Consider the following 22,927-nt stretch of genomic DNA (forward strand, 5'->3'; position numbering starts at 1 on the left):
CTTCTTCTTCAATCGATGAACGCCGTGAAATCTAATGCTCAACTATACTTTCCATCCTAATGCGAGACTTAGATATAAGTAGACAAGAAATCAAGAATTATAGTTTTGGCAACTAAACTTGACAAACAAGCTTGAGATAGCAACGCTTGCGAGTTCGACCGAGCAGTGCTATAAAAATATCCCCCTTTGTAAATTTTAGTGACAGAACTATCAATACATATGTATTACAAAATAAATAAACTTTGTAGCTGCTCATCCAAATGCTTGATCTCCTTGGTTCTTCAACATTACTCGAAATTTTCGTCACTTTCAAGTACTCCAGTGATTCTGAATGTGTTCAACTCAGCATCATAGTTGTTGAAGATCTGTATCCATAACAATGAGAAAACAGTAGCTCTCAATCATTGTTATACAGTGTCATAGTATTATTACACATCATCAGAGTCCAATTGTATCACAATTTGACAAAAATACTATGGTGATATGTATCACTCCCCCTTAGTCAATACTTCATCTCACATGTTTGCATTTGTTCAGTTGTTTTTTTTACTATTACTCAAGAACATATTTGAAACACATTAGTGGATACCAAATGCGACACAAATTATTATTTTTTTTTTCTGCCAAGCGATTGTAAAATTTTCTGGTTTATGTTGTAAAAACAGTTGAACAAGAACAGGGAAAATGGTTGTCTTGCCTGTATTAACCAGTGGGTTCTGCCCTTATCCATTAAGTTGGATGCTCCAGCAAATTTGTTTGTATTATACATTGGTTGCCCTAATTCCACACACAAAAATGAAAAGCTTGCTTCAGAGAGAGAGAGAGAGAGAGAGAGAGATTCAAACTAGTAGACTGTGTACTATGGAGAGTATGAAATGAATAGTAGATAGATCAAAGCTATTAGTTGATGCTGAAGACTCATAAGATCTTAAAGAGATTGAAGAAGGTGGTGGAAGCAGAAAAGTTAGTAAGAAATCGAAGACTCAGAAGACCGAAAGGAAAAGAGAAAGAAATGGTTTATCAGCTACTCATCTTAATCAGTTGGTATATGCGTTTTGCAGAAATGATGCTAGAACGATTATTTGCATCAATTAATGAGGTAATCGAGCTATTAGATTGCATATAGAAGTAGGGATTGAACCACTTAAGTTTGCTTTGGTCCAATTTTAGAGCAATGAAAAAAAATGTAAATTGCCAATCTGCTGAGGGATTAATCTAATCAATGATTTTTAGAAAGGTGAATGTGGGTGAGTTTTGAAAGATTACCAATTTTGGAGGGAATGAATCTGAAGAGTCTGTTTTGCCTCAATTCAAGACTAACAAAGTTAGAGAGAGTTGAAATTATGGAGCATACCTTACCTTGTAGAATTTCTATTCCAAGATGGGAGTAGAGTAGAAGTTTGGTTAATAATGTTTGATTTCCATTTCAGAAGAGTATCTATTTCTACAAGTGGTCTAACTAGAGAATATAATAACTTGGCACCTCAAGAAATTATCTGCCTCACAGTCTTCTATCGAGGGTGCGGTTTGGTACTCACGGAGAGCAGAACTCAACATGAGTTGAAGACCAAGTTCGTAGAAGTCCACATATACACTCTACGCAGTGGCAATGGAAGGAGAAACCTTGGAATGTTCGGATGAAGGTATCTTTGCCAAAGTGCGGAATGTTATGACTTATTGCTATTGAACAAGAAGAATGATAATCATGCCATGAAAGGGCGAGAGGAAACATGCAGTCGTGCGAATTATTTGCCGGTATGAAGAGTGACTGTGTTTTAACTTAGAGTGATTACGCACAAGCTTTCAACACTGAAAATGATCATGGATTTTCAGGAATCGTTTCATAAAGTGTTTGCTCACAAGAACACCTTAGTCGTGAAAAGAGTTGGGTGAGGAAGATACGGAGATACTGGAGTTGATTGAAATTAAGGAGATAGAAAGCCGTGATCAGCCTTTCAACCAGCTGTGGGAGGATGGGACCCTGGATACCTACTTAAGAACTGGTCAGGTAATCTTCGTTGAAATTTTAAAGTTGGTTGGTAGGTAGCATTTTTGTGAATCTAAATATCATCTGTTCAACTTTTGGGAGTGCATTTTACTTACGTTTTTAAACTTACGCTATATTGCTCTGTTAATTCCATGTTTCATTAGTGACTTCACCTTATCTGAATAGGAGACTATGATGTATGCTTTTAGGGGCTTTTTTCGTTTAGGCATGAGAATGGAATATATAAGTAAACGCGGGTACAATTGCATCATATGTAAGCCACAGTGGCGTACACTTTGTTATTTATAGTTAAAAATTGCAACCTAACAATATAGTTCTCTAACAATGCTTATGTTCTAAGGTCCTGCAACAATGCTTTGAATAAGCTGCTTTAATTAAGCCATACAACTACGAGTCATTTATGTGGAAAGTTACCTGGCAATGTTGAATATATGCATATATTTGCTTAGTTTCAGATTCAATGACCAGTGCTGGTATTTTAGGTGTGCCATGTAGAACGTTTGGTAGTTTATGTCTATTCAATTCCTGTGAGCATTGGAGTTCGTTTAGACACCTGGAGACATGCTCACCTTTTAAAAAGACATAAGATTAGATTTTGCTATGTGATCTTGTGATCAGCAAGGTCAGCTCTAATTCCTCAGCTACTAGTAAAACATTTTCATTTTTTTAATACCCGATAACACCAAAGCATTGTATTTATATCTATTTTTTGTTAATACCATACGGAGAGCTAACATGTCTTTCTAAGCAGCTTCTGTTCCTAACACGAGAAGGTTCGAGGTGATACCAGTCTTGCATCTTTCATGGGAGAGATGAAAACTAAGAAAGAACTCAATTGGGGTGTTGCTAAAGCAACCTTGGTGGCTCAACTGGACAGACCGTTGGGATAAGCAAGCTCAGGAAGATAAGAATGGCTGTGGGCCGATAAGGTAAATTGGGTTATCTCATTTTTGATGGCATTTTATTTGCTTGCAGATGTAGGGATCTTTGCTTTATTTAGATGGATGGGTATGTTTCTGGTTTTGATTTTGTCCTTTAAATTCTCTGTTTGAAAGCAGATTTAAGTTCTAGTTTTATGGTAACTGGTAAGAAGATCGCTGTGTTTAATCCTTTTTGTCTTACATCTGCCTTGTTACTTTTGAGACATTCGATTGCCATTATTAGAACTAGAATTAGTATTGAGAATCTAAGTTGGATATCTCTATCTACTTTTTTTGGTGTATAAGTGTAGTAGAGCCTCTAAGTTAATCTTTCTTCATGCATCTTTTGTGTTTTGGTGACTTTTCTTTGAACCTAATACAAGATCCTCCTGAATACCCTGATTGAAAGAATAATATGGTAATGGGACATCTCATGGACAATATAAACTAGGAATCTTAAATTTGGATAAAAGCCATTTGTGGATTTGGTTAATTGTTGTTAGGTATAAGTAACTTCTGAGCCTGTCTGTCATATGAGAATTGCTCTGCTAGTAATCTAGTTTAATTCGTAGCCTTGTGTTCATATTTTGTCTTGCCCTCGTAAAGATAAAATGTTAAAAGAAATGAGTATCAGTTCTTATGCATGTGAACAACTTTGACATACATGTAAAAATGAAACTAAGCGACTGATTAGAGCTTTATACTCATAACTGATTATTTATTTCATCATTTGCTTTAAACAATAAAAAGAATGGAGGAAATGGTTGTTTGGTTTCTAGAGTTGTAATGTGCTAAGAAATGGATAACAGGAGCCACAGTGGCATTCAACTTGTGATTTATAGTCAAGAGTTGCAACCTCACAATAGTTCTCTAACAATGCTTATGTTATAAAGTCCTGTAACCATGCTTTAAATAAGCGGCTTTAATTTAGCCATACAACTAGAGGTCCTTTTTATAGAAAGTTACCTGGCAATGGCAACTTTCAAACTTCTTAAGAAGTAATTTTGCTACTGTCTGGTTACAAGTGGATGGGCAAGTGTGTTGGACATGACTGTTTGGAATTTTGGATTACCATATATGCATATATTTGCTCAGTTTTTACTTTTTAGATTTAACGACCAGTATTAGTGTTTACAGTTTATGCTAGTATGTGTCCATTCAATTCTTGCGAGTATCGGAGTTTGTTTAGACCCGTTGAGACTCCCTTACCTTTTAAAACACGTCAGATTAGGTTTTGATGCAATGATCTAGTGGTCAGTAAGCTCACTGCTCACCTATCCTAACAATGATGTTATCTTATAGAAGAAACTTTATTGTTTTATACCGGATGGAAGATCAAGAGAGGGGAGAGCAAGGTCAACACTCCATTGTCATATACAGTACCGGGTAGCCACGGCTAAGACCTTCCTATTAGACGGGCTTTGATTGATTTAGTTGTTGAAGTTTGAACAAGGGATACAAAACTTTCATGGTTTGGCTTCATATCAGCCATTACTTGTCCAACTTCGGTCACCTGAGCAGTGGGTTCAGTTTTCATTTCGTTGTTCGACTCAGAAGAGCCCTGCAAACAAAAGCTTGAGAAATATGCATTTTTCTTCTCTCCTTTAGGGTTTTTCAAATTCACGTCTTTGTAAAAATGAGCACGAATTTACAAATGATGAAGAATAGAGAAAATTGAGGAATAGGCATTTCTTTAATTATTTTTGGTTGTTTTGTGTTTCATATGATTTGATTGTGTGACTTATGCAACTGAATGACAAGTTTATTGTTTTATCTATTTCAGGATTTGCTCCTACTAGATGAACATTATAGAAAAAACTACCTTGTCTATTGCCTGTGGAATATTAGGAACAGGAAAGCTAAATGGACAAGACATCACTACATATACCCAACTATACAAATGAAAAGTGTCCTGCAGATAAATCCAATGCGTTAGCCGACAGGGAGTGGGAGGATCTTGTGAAATTTTGGATTACTGAAGAGCATCAGGTGAATTCATGTCTCTGTTATGTCCACCCAGTAATTCTATTTATTTCATTCATGTGTAACTAATTTTGACTTATGTTTTCGTAAGGTACTTTCTGATAGCAATATCAGTAGAAGCCACCAGAAAGCCAAGCACCCCAATGTTAAGCTGAAACGGTGCGTCCATACATTTGTTGGTGATTACTGTCACTTTTCATTCCTTAATTTTTCTTCCGACCTCCTTAAATAATGTTTTTCAGCTTTTAACTTTTTTAAATAGTTGGAAATTCTGTTTAATTACCCGGTGATCTGCGACTCTCCCTTGGCTACAATTAAAATTTTTGATTTCTCAAACTCATACACTTACCCAAGAAGAAAAAGTCACGCATGCTGCAGCGGTTATAACACAACTTGGTCTTAACTCAAGGGGTGTTGATGAGATGGATTCTTCAAAATTTCCTTTAAACCAGTACTTAATTCCTCTTTGACTTAACATGTGCAACTCCACAGATAAGGGACCCGGAAATAGAACTGGAATTCGTTATTTTCTTTCTTTTGCACCCTACTTTATCCTTTTTAACTCCACTTTGGAGAGCAGTGAATATTAACATGGATGAAGTCAGTCTGTATTGTGACTCATTAAGAACATCGATTATATCCTGATTCAATGACCATAGTGTTGCTAATTCAGTAACTAAAACACACTGGTAATGACTCAAATTCGTAGGATGATGGATTATCTTATCTGGAACGGCGTGACTGTATTTTTCAAGGAAAAACAGTCAACCCAATCTCTGCAGCTTCTTGAATTAAGTTTCATCTTCATAATCTGCTTATTTCTGAACAGTTAGATAGTATCTCTGACATATTTGTCATTGCGGGTTCAGAAATCTCTACCTGAAAACCACATGTAATAGATGTCAGTAAATTTAATGTGGACGCATCGTTTGATCATAATACTAGCCAACTTGGTACTGGTTTGGTTATTCGAAACTATGCAGGTAATTGCAAAGGGATCAAAGGCAGCTATGTAGAAGATGTACTTGACCCAGAAGCAGGGGAATGCATTGCCATCAAAGAAGCACTTACATGGGCATCTGGGTTTGAGCAGGATTCACATAGAAGCAGATGCAGAGCTGGTCGTGAAGTCCGTTAACTTGTTACTGGTGCTTTTGGACTCTCAAACTTTCCAGCTGAGCTTTAAAAGTTATTTGGTAAAAAGCTGTCTTCATTTTCTGCAGTTGCCTCGGCTACTCCACATTTTTTTGTTTGCCAAGTGATTGTAAAATTCTAGTTTATGTTGTGAAATTCTAGTTTATGTTGTGAAACTACTGAACAAGAATATGGAAAATGGTTGTCTTGCTGGTGTACAAAATCAACTGGTGGTATATTGTTGGCTTGTCACTCATTTTCAGTCAGATTTTGTCTACTGTGAAATTACAGATTTACAGTTGCTAATGAGCTAAACTGGCAATAATGAGTTACCAGGAATAATGGGTGTCAAAAAGTCAGAAAATAGTTCAAAATTTTGTTTAATTACTCTTATGGATTTCTCAGACTCATTTTGAGATATAGGTCCAACTTTTCAAAACTGGGCAACTTTCGCATCATTTCATATCCACCTTATCAAATAGTGAGTGCCCTTATCCGCTAGGTAGATAGTAAATACAGAACAACAGTAAACCCCAACCCTAACCCTATGTATAAAAACAAAAAGCAAGCTTCCCTTTCTGAAATGAAAAATGCAGTTTATGAAATGAGCAGATAGATCAAGAAACATTCTTTGTAAATGATATGGAAGGTGTTGCACGAAAAATTAGTCATAAATCAAAGTTGTTTTGGTTGTTGACTCGGATAATGCAGAAGAAGAAGGGCAAGAAGAATAGAAGGAAGGAAGAAAGGGCAAAATTGTTTACGACTTTATGTGCTGATTTTGATGTTCGGTATGAGCGGAATCGGAAATGTGGTTTTGATGATACTTTTCCTCCTGTTTGTGCACCTTGACAAGCTCTTTTTCTACCACCCCGAGGGCCTTGTTTGTGCTTGACCCCAATCACATAAGTATATATCCTGTGTTGTTTTGATGCTGTACTTGTTTCGGTTTTATGGGGGGACAAAATATTCTAGAGAGCTTCCAGTACTTGAGCAGATGCATCAGCTAAAACGTAAGTTTAATTCGTACCCTTCTGTTCATAGTCTAGCCCTCGTAAAACTAGAACTTTAAAAGAAATGAGAATCAGTTCTTATGCAGCAAAATAATGATATACTATTCTGCTTGGTTATTATGCATGTGAACAACTTTGAAATACATGTAAAATTGAAACTAAGCGAGGAGATTTATACTGATTATTTATTTGCTTTTCTTAACAATAAAAAGGGTGATGGAAACGGTTGTTTTGATTTCTTGAGTTGTAGTGTGATAAGAAATGGATGACAGGGTCATATGTACGCCACAATTGAGTTCAATTTGTTATTTGTAGTTATAAGAGCTGCAACCTCACAATAGTCTCTGATAATGCTTATTTTATAAAGTCCTGTAACAAAGCTTTGAACAAGCTGCTTCAATTTAGCCATACAAGTATACAACTACAAGTCATTTATGTAGAAAGCTACCTGGCAATGGCATCTATCAGACTTCTTAAAAGTAATTTTGCTACTGTCTGGCTACAAGTGGATGGGCAAGCGTGTTGGACATGACTATTTGAATTTCTATATGCATCTATTTGCTTAGTATAGATTTAATGACCGGTATTAGTATGTCCATTCACTTCCTGCGAGTATTGGAGTTTGCTTAGACCCCCTGAGACTCCCTCACCTTTTAAATTTATTGTTTTATACTGGATGGAAGATCAAGAAAATAGGGAGCAAGGTCAACACTCCATTGTCATATACAGTAGCGGCCTAGCGGGTAGCCATGGCTAACACATACCCATTGGAAATTGCACGAGCTTTGATCCATTTACTTGTTGAAGTTTTGGCAACGGAGGCCTCGAGGAATACAAGACTTCCATAGTACGGCTTCACATCAGTCATTACTTCTCTGTATTTGGTCACCTGAGCACTGGCTTCAGATTTCATTTCGTCGTTCGACTTAGAAAAAGTCCCGCAAACAAAATCTTAAGAAATATGCATTTTTCTTTTCTAGCTATCCTTTAGGATTTTTCGGATTCTTCTCCTTGTAAAACTGAGGAAGAATTTACAAACAACGAAGAATAGCCATTTCTTCATATTATTTTTGGTTGTTTTGTGTTCCATATGATTTGACTGTGCAACTGAATAAAAAGTTTACGTGTTATCTATTTCAGGATTTGCTCGGACTAGATAAACGTTCTAAAAAAGCTACTCTATTGCCTGTGGGATATTTAAGAATAAGAAAGCTAAATGAAAAAGACATATTTCACTATATAAACCCCAAGATACGAATGAGAAGTGTCTTGCAGATAAATCCAATGCGTTACCCGACATGGAGTGGGAGGATCCTGTGAAATTTTGGATTACTGAAGAGCATCAGGTAAATTCATAACCCTGTTATGTTCACCCGGTTATTTTATTCCTTACATTCATGTCTAACTATGTCTAACTAATTTTGACTTGTGTATTCGTAAGGTACTTTCCGGTAGCAATATCAAGAGAAGCCACCGAAATGCCAAGCACACAATGGGTAGGAGAAACTAACCTCGATGCAAGGCTGAAACAGTACGTACACACATATGTTGGTGTTTACTGTCATTTTTCATTCCTGCAACTTGGAAGTTATTTGGTTTTTGATTTGTCTGTTCATGGTTGAAGTATTTCTCATATTTGTCTGTGTAAAACATTACAAAACCTTGTCAAGAATGGGAATACCATATGCTATTTGGCATTGGATAGTTCTACACCGTGTTTTACGGCTGCAGGTCTGCAAGAACTTATGCGACTTCTTTCTTTCACAATTCACATTAACTTGCATATATGAAACTGCCTACTCCATCTTATTGTTAAGTGCTAACCATGAAAACAGCCTGTTGAAATTTTATATCCATGAATAGAGCCTGTTTAAACTGTCTGAGACCATGGGGTAGTGTTAAGTGTGTTCGTATTACATGTGAAGTTGGAGGGGGTATTTGGATGTCCCTTGTATTAAGAATAACACGAAGTTCAATTTTAGGACTTCAATCAAGACATCAACAAATTAACATGGGATCAATTTGTAACTATTGAATGATACCATTTTGTTGTTAGACACTCACTGGAATTTCTTTAAATTTAGATGAGGATATAGGTCAAATTGAACGAGTTAATCATTTTAATATAACTATATTGTGAAACTGACATATAAATCTCTGTTGGTTCAAAATGTTTGGACTTTCTTTGAATTAATAGATGGATTGTCTACTATGGGTCAGGCATAGTTCCATGTTGCACTCTGTGGTTCATGAATAACAATATGATGTGTGTTTCTGTTTTCTTTCTTCCGGAGTACATTGTTTGAAAATCATGCTAGTAGTTGGAGTTTCTCAGGGGTTGTTTAAATTGTAAACCGTAACCTGGAACTAGGCTTCTGTGTTTCTATTTTATTGGTTCCCATCTTTTCTAGTTATAAAACAGTCTTGTGAGGAATTCTAGTTATCCTTTTCTCTTCCGATATGCAGATTTAAGAAATAAATTAGAAATATTAGAAGTCTTTCATCTATGCAAAAGTGAAAAGGGAGTATTATTAATGGGAGACATCTTATACACCTAGTTGGTAAGAGACAAGTATTTTTTGTTACACCAAATATTCACATTGGATTCTTAGGAACACTGTCAGTATTGATGTTTTCTTGATAAATATCAACAAATTACTTGAAGTTCTAAATTAATAAGCTTTGAACTTTCCAAAGAGCATAAAAGTATGATTAACTTGAGACATTGTCGTGACAGCAATCAAGAAAGTGACGAGGATTGCCTATATAGCACACAGGCAGAAGATTCATCTGGAGTACAAAAATGGGGCAGTCACTGGGAGGCTTTGAACACCCTCCCCGATATTGCGAGAACGAACTTGATTGGGCTCACATGTGTCACTATTTCACCACAGACGACTTCAAGGTAATCTATTCGATTACTCTTCTTTGACATTTGATGGTTTTTTTAAGTACACTTTATTTATTATTCATTATTCCTACTCATTGATTATTACTAATTGTAACTTTATTTGTTGTAACATTATATCCACGAATAGAGCCTGTTTAAATTGTCTGAGACCATGGGGTAGTGTTAAACGTGTTTGTATAACATGTGAAGTTGGAGGAGGATTATATTTTGATGTTCCTTGTATAAAGAACAACATAAAGTTCAATTTTGGGTCTTCAATCAAGGCATTAACAAGAATAGCATCATTAACATGGGATCAATTGGTAACTTGCGAATGATACCATTTTGTTGTTGGACATTCACCGGAGTTTCTTTGAATGTAGGTGAGGATATAGAATTAGTAATTTGAATGTCACTATATTAAGAAACTGACATATTATTCTCTGTTGGTTCAATGAGTACTGATAGATGGATTATCTACTATCCATGAGTACTCGTGAATAAAAATATGATGTTTATTACTGTTTTTCTTTTTCTTCCGGAGTACATTGTTTGAAAATCATGCTTGTAGTTGGAGTTTCTCATGGGTTGTTTAAATTGTAAACCGTAACCTGGAAGAAGGCTTCTGGGCTCCTGGACAGTTTATTGGTTCCCATCTTTTTTAGTTATAAAACAGTCTTGTGAGGGATTCTTGTGTGAGAAGTAGGATATGAAAACACCAATGATATCTTTGTGTGTGACTTCTTCCATTTTTCTGTTCTATGTTGTTTCAGTGTTTCTTCAGCTTGATGCTGTGCCTGTTATCAAAGCTGAGATTAAAGCAGCTAGAGAATTGATTCTTGAGAAGAAGAAAGACGGCCTTACTTGCCGTTAAAGAAGATAAAGACCCAGGAAGAATTATTAAAGCAAGTTGATACCTGGATCATGAATGTTGAGCAACAAGTAAGTAATCTGCAAACACCGGTGTGATCAACTACTGACAGCACTCGCTTCAGAAGCTTTATTGTTCTTTTGGTTAAGTGACTTTAACCCATTAGCATATTTGGTGTCCTCTGTGTCATATAAACCTGATATCACCAAAATTTAGAGGGTCTGCTACTGGTAGTTACTGTCAACATATGTATGAAGTTGGCTTCTTTGTAAGTTGAATAATGCTATTGAGCCAGCCATTTGACAAGCCTTGCCTCTTCAAAGTTGATAGTGTGAGGAGGTTTGGTGGGATGAGTTTTGATTTATGTCGAAGCTAGCCTTTTCTAACAAGATTTTTGATCATACAATTTGTGCACTTCTTATTCTAATCTGTCTTCAATCTTCTCTTAACTTAATTTTTTCTAGGACCTCTCCTCAAGTAATTTGTTTTCAGCTCTTAACTTATTTAAATAGTTGGAAATTCTGTTTATTACCCGGTGAATCGCCACTTTTAACTTATTGGTTTGGGGACATTGGCTCTGTAATTAAAAAAAAAAATATTGATTTCTGAAACTCTTACACTTACCCAAGAAAAAAAAGTTACCCATGCTGCAGCGGTTATAACACAACTTGGTCTAAACTCAAGGGATGTTGCCAACATTGATCCCTCAAAATTTCCTTCAAACACTTGCATAAGCCATTTCTTCATATTATTTTTGGTTGTTTTGTGTTCCATACGATTTGACTGTGCAACTGAATGAAAGGTTTACGTGTTATCTATTTCAGGATTTGCTCGGACTAGATAAACGTTCTAAAAAAGCTACTCTATTGCCTGTGGGATATTTAAGAATAAGAAAGCTAAATGAAAAAGACATATTTCACTATATAAACCCTCCCGTTCCGACTCCTGCAGTGGCACCATCTACGATGGCCCAACTTAGTAAGATTGTTGGATTGTTAGTAAGTATTGTTAATTGCTTAGTCGTTTAATATACACATAATCTTATATTAACATATATATACTAATTATGTGTTTGATGTATGAAACTAGCGGCGTCCGCTTGGCAAGTTGAAGAAGATGTTAGGTTGCAAGTACCAAGAAGGAGAGGTGTTATCCCTTGAAGAAATTAAGGAAGTCGAGGAAAAGCTTGATAGAATTGAAGAAACCGACCCTAGTGCAAAAGATTTCTTCGGGGAAACTAGGAAGAAACCGGTCCAAAAGAAGCAAAAGACCAAGTGATTAACTCTTTAGTTGTGTTCCTTTATTTGGATGGTGGTTGTCACGTCTTGAACAATTCCGAACTTGTTTTCGTTTGTACCTCATGGTTAATTCTTTAGTTGTTTGGTTTGCTTTTGGTTTATGATACCTGGATTAAGAACATTTAAGCACAATCCAGTTGTTTGGTTTATGTTGAACATGTTTAGATTTCTAGTGAAATGTTATCTTGGGTATTCCTCACCAACACACACATGTTCTTAAGAGCAGTCTTTTTAGCCCAAGCAATTGCTTCCTTTGGATCTTTTATTCCTACATAAGGACAACAATGGGAGATTATAAGGTTCATTACAAGCAATCCATTGGTAATATTCAAGATACTAGGTGAAAAGAAATCTTTGGTAACGTACCGGAAGCATTTTATAGTATTCTGACGTATCCTGACCGAGCGGGTTTGCATTTGTTGGATCAATATATGTCACAACCTAAGGATCGAACTAAAAGAAAATGTATTAGTTACAAAAAAGATAAATTTAATACTATGCCGGTATGCACTTTCGACATGCTCGATCACAGTCCCGGCATAGTTTAACTACACCGAAACTGAAGACCAATTTTGAGATGCTTCCGACATTCTCAATATATTTAAAAGCAATGCCGGAAATAATGGTTCCGGCATGCTCGTAATCTAAGTGACTTCGCCGGTAGGCGGTTCCGGCGTGGCACATACTTACTATACCATGCCGGTATTTGGCTTTGGAAAACACTCCTTCCTGTATGTTTTTTTGTAGGTACCGGCATGGTACGTTAAATTTTAACTGCGCCGGCATGTGTTCCGGCATTCTTTTTATCTATGGTTCCACGCCGCTACAAAGTTCCGGCTTGGAACTATAGATAAATTTACATGCAGGTATTTAGCTTCGGAAGACACTGCTTCCTGTATGTTTTTCATGCAGTACCGGCATGGTAACCTTATAATTCAACCATGCTGGTAGGACATTCCGTTGAATATTCTGTGATAGGTAAAAAATAACTTTTGTACCGACATAGTAATTTGGTTGCGTACTATGCCGTTTTAATTTCAAAGGTTACCATGCCGTTTTGATATAAAGGGAGTGGAAACATACAAAGATTCAGACCACAGTCACCTTTCTATAGTGGAGAGAGAGAAAATGTACGACTCCTTCTCTCTCCTGAATTGTATCTTTTTTTTTCTAATTCCGATCATATGGATCACCGAAAAAAAGAGTCGCAAATCGAAAGAAGGTTTGTGGATATAGAGAATAAATCTTATGAGATCTTAACCCACTGGGATAATAATAATCCAATAACACAAATAATCGAAAGATCAAAGGGTTTCTCTGTATGTTGCTGGGCTACTAAAACAGGGGTGTCATGGTTTATTAATATTTTGTGGGAAGCATTATCTGGGATCAGAAATCCAACAAAAAAGTTTTTCTGGAGAAAGCCATTTGGTAAAGATCTTTTCCATGTAATCTATTGCCAAAATTCTCATGGTAACTTCCTTGCTATTGACTGGTACACAGGGAATCATAATGATAGACCACATCATTTGATTGTACCTGAAGGAAAGGAAGGACACGGGTGGAAGAGCTTTAAAGCTTCTCTAGAACTGAGTCAGAAGAGGGAGAAGGCAGCCTCATTGAATCAAACATCACATAACATACATCATAAAAGCTCTTGGCCTAATCTCTCTTACAAAGAATCTGTCTTGAATGAAAAACAAATGCAAAATGTATCTGTGCAAAGAGAAGTCTACAATAGTAGGGGGGTTAGTGGCATTAATTTTAACTCTAGAACATCAAAGGGGGGAGCTTTAAATGTTCATGGTGATGATGGGAGAGTACTGGGGCGGTGGAAAACAACAATAATATGTGAAGTTTTTGAAAATGAAACCAAATCTAAAGGTGACTGTGGTCTGAATCTTCATTAGAGGTTTTAATAGGTGTGAATATTCATGAGTTATTAGAACGGTACGCGAGTTATAACCCCAAAGGTGTCACTATCCATATACAAAAACTCCAACAAAACAAATTGTTCACAAAAACTCCATTTAATATAAACTATCTATATTACCCTTCTAGTTTAAATCACCCCAACAAAAACAAAAATCAACCCCACTTTAATTCTTATTATATTGTCACCCCCAACAAGAAATAAACAACCACCAATAAGCACCGCCACTTTCCACCACCGACCGCCGCCGCCACCGATAACCACCGCCACCACCTCCGACCACCGCCAACGCCACCTTCGCCACCGCCGCCGCCACCGACCACCACCGCCCCGCCGCCGCCACCGATACTGCGCGATTGCACCACCACTGTCAGCCACCCTACCATCCAGCACCACCATTGTCTACCACCACCGCCACCACCTCCGACCACCACCACCACCACCACCACCGATACTACGTAATTGCACCACCAATACCAGCCACCCTACCAGTCAGCACCACCACTGTCGACCACCGCCGACCAAAACCAGCACCACGACCGCACACCACCACCACCTCCCAAAAATACGAGGAAACCAATTTTGGTTTCATCATAAATACGATGAAACCGTTTTTGGTTTCATCATAAATAAGATGAAACCATAATTGGTTTCATGAGAATTCAACTGTAAGAAAAATTATAAGAGGTATTATACATGTTCATTGATAGATGGAACCAATTTTGGTTTTATCATAAATACGATGAAACCATAATTGGTTTCATCATAAATAAGATGAAACCATAATTGGTTTCGTCATAATTCAACTGCACATGTACATGAACCTGCATGTTATTGATTCATTGACCTCCACATGTACATGAACCTGCATTTCATAATTTTATGGCATAAACAAGTAATTTCTTATTACTTAGCACATGGTTAATGAACAAGTTGTAGACAAGTGCGAAGTCTCTGATGTGAGTTTTGTGACTATCAATACAAATCAAACATCCATTGTTGATTACATCGCATTTTACTAGCTACGAACGTAGGTCAACATATACAGAGTTGATAACCAAACAAGAACAAAGATATCAGGACACCTAGGAGAGTATAATCGGGCGAAAGTCATGCATATTGTGACAAATGAAATTCTTAAGCATGAGATTTATTTAATTTCAAGGTTGGATAGGCTACAAACACTAAACAATTAAGACACAAGCAACTTCCTGACACTGGAAACATGTAGATTAAAGAAAAAATTGAACAAGGAGAATTGAGTTACCCGTGGCATATTCAACTAGTTGAATAAGCTCAGTGTCCCTAACTTGGATGATAACATATGAAGTAGTGGACACAGCTGTGATGTTACCAAAATCATTGACTGCAGCTTCTTTACAGATGCTTTTTGTCTTGTCCAATTTAGCTTCTCCAATTCCCCTATATTCCAAAGATTGCAATGTTGATAACTTCTTCTCATGCTCAATATTTTCCCCTTCAAGATCCTAAAAATCAAGCAACATATAACACATATAAGCAATCACTAAGACTAAGACTAATGCTCCACGTTACACTGAAACTCAACAAGACACCTAATGGCTTCACACGCAAATTAAAATCTGAATTATCAAAGGTCAAATTTCCAATTTATAATGAATTCAATGTTCAATATCCTAGTCTAGTGGTTCTCAATTTTGTGTCACAAACAAGCAGTACAATTCTGCATACCTTAACTTCCTGGTATAACTTCTTCTCCCATGCCAAGAGTTGCTCCAATGTGGAAAAGTGACTCTTCGGACCTTGTTCCACAAGCGTGCCGGTATCCAATCGATACTAAATATCCAAAGGAGGTTTTGATATCTAGTTTGAACTCAAATTTGTCAAAAGACAGTTTCTGGTCAGTCAAAATGTGAAACCCCAATCAATCCTAAACCTAAATAAACTTAATTTTCATTCAAAAAAAACCACAAACTTTTCATTTAGATGGGCAAGACTAATTTCAAGCAGATTAGAGACAGGCTCACCAGCAACAACAACTTTCTCAAGATACTATTTGATACAAGCAACAATTTGAGCAAGATCTTTATGTCTTACCACCAATTTCATATTTTCTATCTCACCACCACCTCCGCCGCCACTGCCGCCATGATTATGAACAAACTTATTACCCAGTTCCATATGCATCCTAATCCATCACCTGCAGTTCAGTTTAGCTTACAGTCACCACTGCCATCAACAAATCCATCTCAGTCATAACCTAGGAACAAAACAAACAATCAAATCTATTAAAACCCAACACCACAAAACCCATTTCAGTTCAACATCTCTTCTTATCGATCGACAACTCAATCCACCGCAAAATCATCTCAACCAATCACTACCACCATCAAACAACAACCAAAAGACTCATCCTAGTTTTGTGAAATTAGCATTTCCATTTCAATTTCACATTTGGTTCCTTGATTATAATGTTATCTACCATTTCAAATAAATGCTTCCACCTTAAAATTTTCATTCTCCTCTGTATCCACATCTAATCCTTGGCTTAAATGTAACCAACCAAATTTGATTCAGAAAAATTTCAGTACAGATCCATGTACACATTCAATAATATACAGATCCTTGTCAAACTTCAAAAAATTAGTTCAAAAATGATAAAGTCTTCGACCAAAAAAAGATCATCAAATTAGATCCCTCACAGACTAATTCCACCAACAAATTTGACGAAAATTTAACAAAAAATTACAAGAAATTTGTGATTTCTTACCGCTATCGTCGATGAGACAAATTAGGTTATCAAATTTGACATCACCAGTCTGTCATCTCTTCCTTGAAAATCGATCTCAATCATCAATTCGTCACCAACCCATCCCTGTTCTTCTTGTTCTTCAATTGAAGTTACAATCGCAACCCTAATTTCAACAATTTATTCATCTAATCTTACAGAAATGTCAAAACATCACCAGATCCACCTGTGTTTTCTTCTGAATTTGAAAATGAAACTACAGTTAGGGTTTTAATTAAGGTTGGGGGTGGTGGTGCTAATGGTGTTGATGGTTAAGGAATTGAAGGAGGCGGAGGAGGGTGGTGGTAGTGGTGAGATACGGAGGCGCAGTAGTGTGGTCGGGGGAGCATAAAATTTCTGCTGGTGTAGAGATCTGTTATTGCCGCTGGTAGTGATGGTGGTGGGGAGAAGGAGACGAAAGAAGAAGAAAAAAGAAGAAGAAGAAAAGCTAAAAGGGTATGTTTGGGTTTTTTTAAAGTAGACAAAACTAAATTTGCTCATTATTATTTGATCCGGAGTTTTTGTGCCACTTTTTTATGGAATTGTTTTAATTTATTAAAAATAATATGGCTGGATTTTTTGTACCACAAAGTTGGTCACCTAGGTGTTTTGTCACTAGTTTTGTTATTAGAAATTTATTATCAATCTAGTCAGCTTCTAGAGTGATTCAGAAAACTGGCATTCCTTTTATCATCATCAGCAGCAGCAGGAGGTACCGTAAAACCAAAACGAGTGATGTTTAACACCAAATCATATCCCATCCCAAGTGACTGCCCTGGCCATATAAATTCATTCTCTGCAAACCCATTTCCTCCATTCACCCGATAGCGGAAAGAATCAGAGAAACCCTGGAAAATGAGGAATGGTGGCACCATTTCTTTTTTATCAACAGCAACACTAGCAACATCACCAATCCAATCTCCAAGATTGCATTCATCACCAATACCATTTCTGTTTGGAGGATTAGCAGCTATGTTTTGTTTAATTGCGATCGCTCTTTTGATCCTCGCTTCTTCTACTTGGAAATTATCTATGTTTTTATGTAATGATAATAACTGTGAAGGATCCACACATCGTGGTGGTGGTGGTGGTGGTGATAAATCAGCGGAAGAAGAAAGCGTTAAAGTAGTGTACGAAGGGCAGATCGGTCTGATCATGGCTGGTGATGTTAAACCTACTTATTTAGCTGTACCTAGATCATTAGGTGAAAAACCTAAGGAAAACGAAGATCAAAGTGATGTAATTAGACGAGCCCTAGAAAACCCACATCATCAAACCCAGTGATAATTTTTTTTTCTTCTTTTTTCCTTCTTCTGTTGTAGTTCAATCGTTAAAGGAATTGGAACGGGTTTACTTTTCGTCTTCTACAGATTCATAGTTAATTATTATTATTATTTTTTAATTTGCTATTTAGCAAAGTGTTATTTTGAAGAGGCCATTAACACAGGAGTTTAGAGTTGCAAGCTCTCTGTATTTAGACATCTACTAGTATTACATACATTCCCATAAAATAGGAGGAGTTTTATGTTGCAACTGATAGGCGCCAGGTCATTTTCAGCGTGCTGGTGTGGACCTTACTCGGCCAACGTTTGCTGCCATATGAGATCCCAGGTGAATGGCACATCACATTAGGCCCATAATTAGATACTATAAGACTCGGCAAGAACCAAATTTGACTTGTCTATGCATTTGCGTGAAACAACCCAATATGCAATTATGCGATAACGGAGAAAGAACAGAAATAATGCAGGTGGTATGCTATAGCCTCTCTCGTGACCTAAAAAGCAGAATTAACATGGATTTTTTGTTTATGCAATTTAAGCATTTACAGGACAATATATGCATAAACTAAAATCACTCCATTTCAACCCAATATGCAATCATTATTTTATTTTACTCGTATTGAAAAACAGTTAACACCAACAAGGAGTAGAAACCACAAGAAAAGTTACAAAAAGATAGCTTAAGAAACTCCCGTAAAGCAGAAAACTAAAATACAAGAAATCTACTCCCAATTTTGCAAAACTGAGTTTAAAGAGAAATCCTGAAAAATATCAGTTCTCACACACCAGTTGAAAATGAAAACCTTCACACTATCAATGATTGAGTCTAAAGGTTTGTATCTGCCATTAAAAACTCTATCATTTCTTTCAATCCATACTGCCCACTAAATTGCAGAAGGATACAAGTCCCAAATTCTTCTCCTAATGGTCAAAACTCCACCTTCTTCCTTCTCCATTCCCAAATAGCATTCCTCACACAATCTTGAAACACCCATTGCAACTTGTAATACTTTAAGAAGTAATGCCACACTGATCTTGTTGTTTCACAATGCAAAAAAAATGTACTGATTGGATTCAGCTGCCTTTTTGCACAAAAGACAACCATTCACCACAAAAGAATTCTTGTATGTGTCCAATGTAGGACCTGCATTATAACACAAAGTCCATATGAAGAAAATTACCTTCTGTGGTATTCTTGGATTCCACACAGATTTATAAGGGAACATAATCAAATCCTCATCTTCCAGAGCTTTATAAAACTCAGCCACAGAGAGACCATGATTACCTGCCTGCCATACTCTCTGATCTTGACCACTGTTAATATTAATAGTTGGCAACAGATTCAACAGATGAGCCACATCCTCCACTTCTGAATCCTTCAAGTTCCTTCAAAAAGCCAAGTTCCAGGTATTTGTACTAGAAATTACAAGCAAATATTGTATTGTAGCATCCTTCTTTCAGCAGATTTTATAAAGAGTTGGAAACAAAGACTTTAAAGATTGGCCATTAACCCAATTTTCCTTCTAGAATAAGCACCCGTCCCCACTATTCACGTGAATTGTAGAATTTGACTCCACAACATTAGTGCTTTTTAAGATACCAGACCACAAGCTTTTACCAACAGCATTTTGAGTTTGATTTGGCAAAAAAGCTTTTTTGTTAACACCAAATTTTTGATGCACCACTTTTCTCCATAATGTTTCCTCTTCATTACCATACCTCCATATCCACTTAGCATGCAAAGCTTTATTCATGATTCTCAACTTTTTGATACCTACTCCCCCTCTCTCTTTTGGAAAATGCACTGTTTTCCAAGCCACCCAGCTCTTCCTTGATTTCTTCTTTGAAGAACCCCATAAAAAATGCTTCATAATCTTATCTAAATGTTTTTGAACTGAAGCAGGAATTTGAAACAGTGAAAGATAATATATAGGCAGGCTGCATAATACATTCTTTATCAACATCAGTCTTCCACCTTTTGAGAGATATCTTCTTTGTCGGGCACTTAGTTTCTGTTGAAACCTTTGAATAATAACATCCCATACTCCCAATAATTGTGTACTCCCCAATGGGATTCCTAGATACTTCATAGGAAAAGTAACAATATGACACCCAAAAACCAAAGCAATAGGCTCAATATTTACAGCATTACCAACTGCCACAGTTGCACTCTTCTTGAAATTAACCTTCATCCCAGAAACCATCTCAAAACTCAAAAGTATGCTCTTCAAGTTTTGAACTTCCTCCACCTTGTCATCCAAGAAAACAATTAAATCATCTGCAAATTGTAGATGATGAATAGCACGCAGCAGGCTTAAAACCTGAAATAAGATTTATATTAGCAATTTTTTTTATCATTATAGAAAGCATCTCCACCACCATTATAAATATAAATGGAGATAATGAGTCTCCCTGCTTAACACCCTTTTGACTTCTAAATAATGAAGAATCAGAACCATTCACAGCCATTGAAAATCTTGTTGTAGATAAACACCAATTAATCCAATTCTTCCATACATCGCCAAAACCAAATTTTATTTTATTTTTATTTTTCTTTCAGATATATTGGCACATAGCTTAGAAGTGAATAATTATAAATTAAAACGTACAGTGGCAGAATCGAAGAGTGGCTAATCCTTTTATAAAAGCCTTAACACATTAATAGTTTACCCCTTACTCGAATAGAACATAGTAGTTAATTGTCACACCTACAAATGTCCCTGATAAATTTTTTTTCTTTGCACAACTGTAATCCGACAATACAGTGGTTCAGTGATTTCTTATCAGCCTTATAAGTTTGCACCTATGCAAACAACCAACTCTACCTTGAGTATGCAATGAAAGACTTACTTAAATTTTCTCTTTACTAGCAATGTATCCCATACTATAAAAGGGTTAATGCCATGTGTATGCTTCACATAATTTAGGGAGTATTATCGAATCAACAGGATACTAAGGCAAACATGTAAGCCAACAAACTCACTTTTATTATCTTATAAGGGAAAGATACAATATTCTTCCAACCAATGGACTTATAAGCTTATTCTCTAAACCTAACACAAATACACTCTCTACTGCAAAGTGGTTCCTTAACACTACTTGAACAATTGAACAACTCCCATCTTCAAGGGTTCTATGGATATTTATAATGCCAAGAACCATGGCCAATCCGTATGCAACTCTGTCACACACCCTATGAACAACCATCTGTCTGTAGGCACCACTACAGTTCGCTTTTTAACTGCTAACTTTAGTGCTGGCGTGTAGAATGGCGCCACACTTGTCTGAAACGGTTAATCTATGCCAAAATTGGTTATAAAGCCACTTTATAACCGTCTCTAACTTGCTCTTTCACTTTTGCATGCGTATGATGCACACACACTCGCAACTGACAGCTTGAACTCAAATCCGCCAATCATTGTGCTTTGTAACTTGGCCCTGCCAAAATTGGGCAATGATTGTGCAGCACTCAACTTTGGCCTATGCCAAGTATCCGACAACGGTTGCGCTTCATTCAACTTGCACTTCTGCCAAGTATCTGGCAATGGTTGTGCTTCATTCATTCTGATCATGCATTTAGATTATTTGGATGCCAACACCCAAATATCATGCCAACTGAGTCTTGACTTGCTTAGTTCAACTTCATGCTTAATATGCATCACTTGCATCTCTTTTGGAGAGCAGTAATCATCAATGACGCGTTTGACCCCGCCATTGCTGCATATGCATTGTCCAAGCCTTGGCCAAAGTCATCCCATGACTTGAAACTCATCCTTTACTCCTTCCTTGAGCCGGGCCAACTCTGAATAAGGATATGCAACACTATCGAATAGTTGTTGCATGTGTTAAGTAGCCTTTCTTGTCTCAGCCATGTTGGCGCTACATCGTCGGATTGTGCAACTCCATCTGCTAGGCTACAATTTCAGTAATAAGCAATGATTGTGCGCCACTGTTTGGACCGGCCATATTAATCCACCAGGTTTAAAACATAGTATCAATAAAATGACAACTCATAATCTAGTCCAAGATACTCTGAGTATTTTAAATTCTTTTGAATTTTGGGTCTGCACTTATGTTCACATAGATGCTAATCACTTGGCAGACTCTGTTGCTAAATTTGCAAGATCTCATTTAGTTTGCTTTAATTGGGTTAATAATGAGCCTGACTATATTTAGACTCTAATCCATCGGGATAAGAACAATTTGTAACTTTCAGTTATTTGATTGAATGCAACTTCCTTTCCTATTAAAAAAAATCCACCAGGTTTAACGAATTTAGTCACCAAAACGCCCAAATAATTTCATAACAGTGCTCTTTTTTGCAATTTGTGACCATATCAACGAACACTTTATTTCCTTTGCACTCCAAGCTCTTTCGTTTATAATAATCCATTCTTCTTGATGTTGTTTTATGTTTTCTTTGTTATTTTTTCCCATTATTTTTATTGTTCATTTGATATTGGTACGATCCCATAGTTGCTCACTATTTATATTTACGCAATCCCTTCCATTATTGGGAAAAAACTACTCGCTAGTTTTCTGGTGGAAAATGTGGTGGATGAGGCAAGTGCTCGATGAAACAAATCGTCCGAACAATTAAATAAATGTATTGTATTGGAGTACTTTGAGTTCGAAAGACTAATCTGTGGGACTATGGCCTAAACCAAGACAATGGTCGTTCCATATTCAATCCGGTCACTAGTAGAGTAGAAGGGTCGGTTTGTATGGAGGGAAGCTGAGAATGTGTGGAGATCAATGGAGAATGATCGATCGACTGATGAAGTGTTGTGTTGAACTGCTTTGCAGAGGAATTATCTGTAAGTGTTT

General features: G+C 36.7%; 1 protein-coding gene and 2 long non-coding RNA genes across 6 annotated transcripts; all 3 read left to right on the forward strand.

Annotated features, from left to right (window-relative positions):
• The first annotated feature begins 786 nt into the window (after positions 1-786).
• LOC113288579 lies at positions 787-6,301 on the forward strand. Of its 2 annotated transcripts, XR_003330665.1 has the most exons (6): positions 787-1,755; positions 1,834-2,008; positions 2,760-2,937; positions 4,712-4,917; positions 5,003-5,070; positions 5,895-6,301. It is a non-coding gene; the product is annotated as an uncharacterized LOC113288579 (long non-coding RNA). The 2 variants fall into 2 exon arrangements; XR_003330664.1 differs by having other exon boundaries at positions 788-2,008.
• A 345-nt stretch (positions 6,302-6,646) lies between these two features.
• On the forward strand, positions 6,647-12,065 carry LOC113288580. Of its 3 annotated transcripts, XR_003330667.1 has the most exons (7): positions 6,647-7,058; positions 8,199-8,404; positions 8,500-8,589; positions 9,796-9,963; positions 10,722-10,890; positions 11,644-11,817; positions 11,909-12,065. It is a non-coding gene; the product is annotated as an uncharacterized LOC113288580 (long non-coding RNA). The 3 variants fall into 3 exon arrangements; XR_003330668.1 differs by lacking the exons at positions 11,644-11,817; positions 11,909-12,065 and adding an exon at positions 10,097-10,331 and having other exon boundaries at positions 10,722-11,190; XR_003330666.1 differs by lacking the exons at positions 11,644-11,817; positions 11,909-12,065 and having other exon boundaries at positions 10,722-11,190.
• A 5,587-nt stretch (positions 12,066-17,652) lies between these two features.
• LOC113285960 (protein GLUTAMINE DUMPER 2-like) lies at positions 17,653-18,171 on the forward strand. The gene has a single exon (XM_026534692.1). The coding sequence runs from the start codon at positions 17,673-17,675 to the stop codon at positions 18,099-18,101; it is 429 nt and encodes a 142-aa protein (XP_026390477.1). The 5' UTR covers positions 17,653-17,672; the 3' UTR covers positions 18,102-18,171.
• Positions 18,172-22,927: the final 4,756 nt, after the last annotated feature.

The sequence above is a fragment of the Papaver somniferum genome, chromosome 6, assembly GCF_003573695.1.
Source record: "Papaver somniferum cultivar HN1 chromosome 6, ASM357369v1, whole genome shotgun sequence".
Taxonomy (NCBI): domain Eukaryota; kingdom Viridiplantae; phylum Streptophyta; class Magnoliopsida; order Ranunculales; family Papaveraceae; genus Papaver; species Papaver somniferum.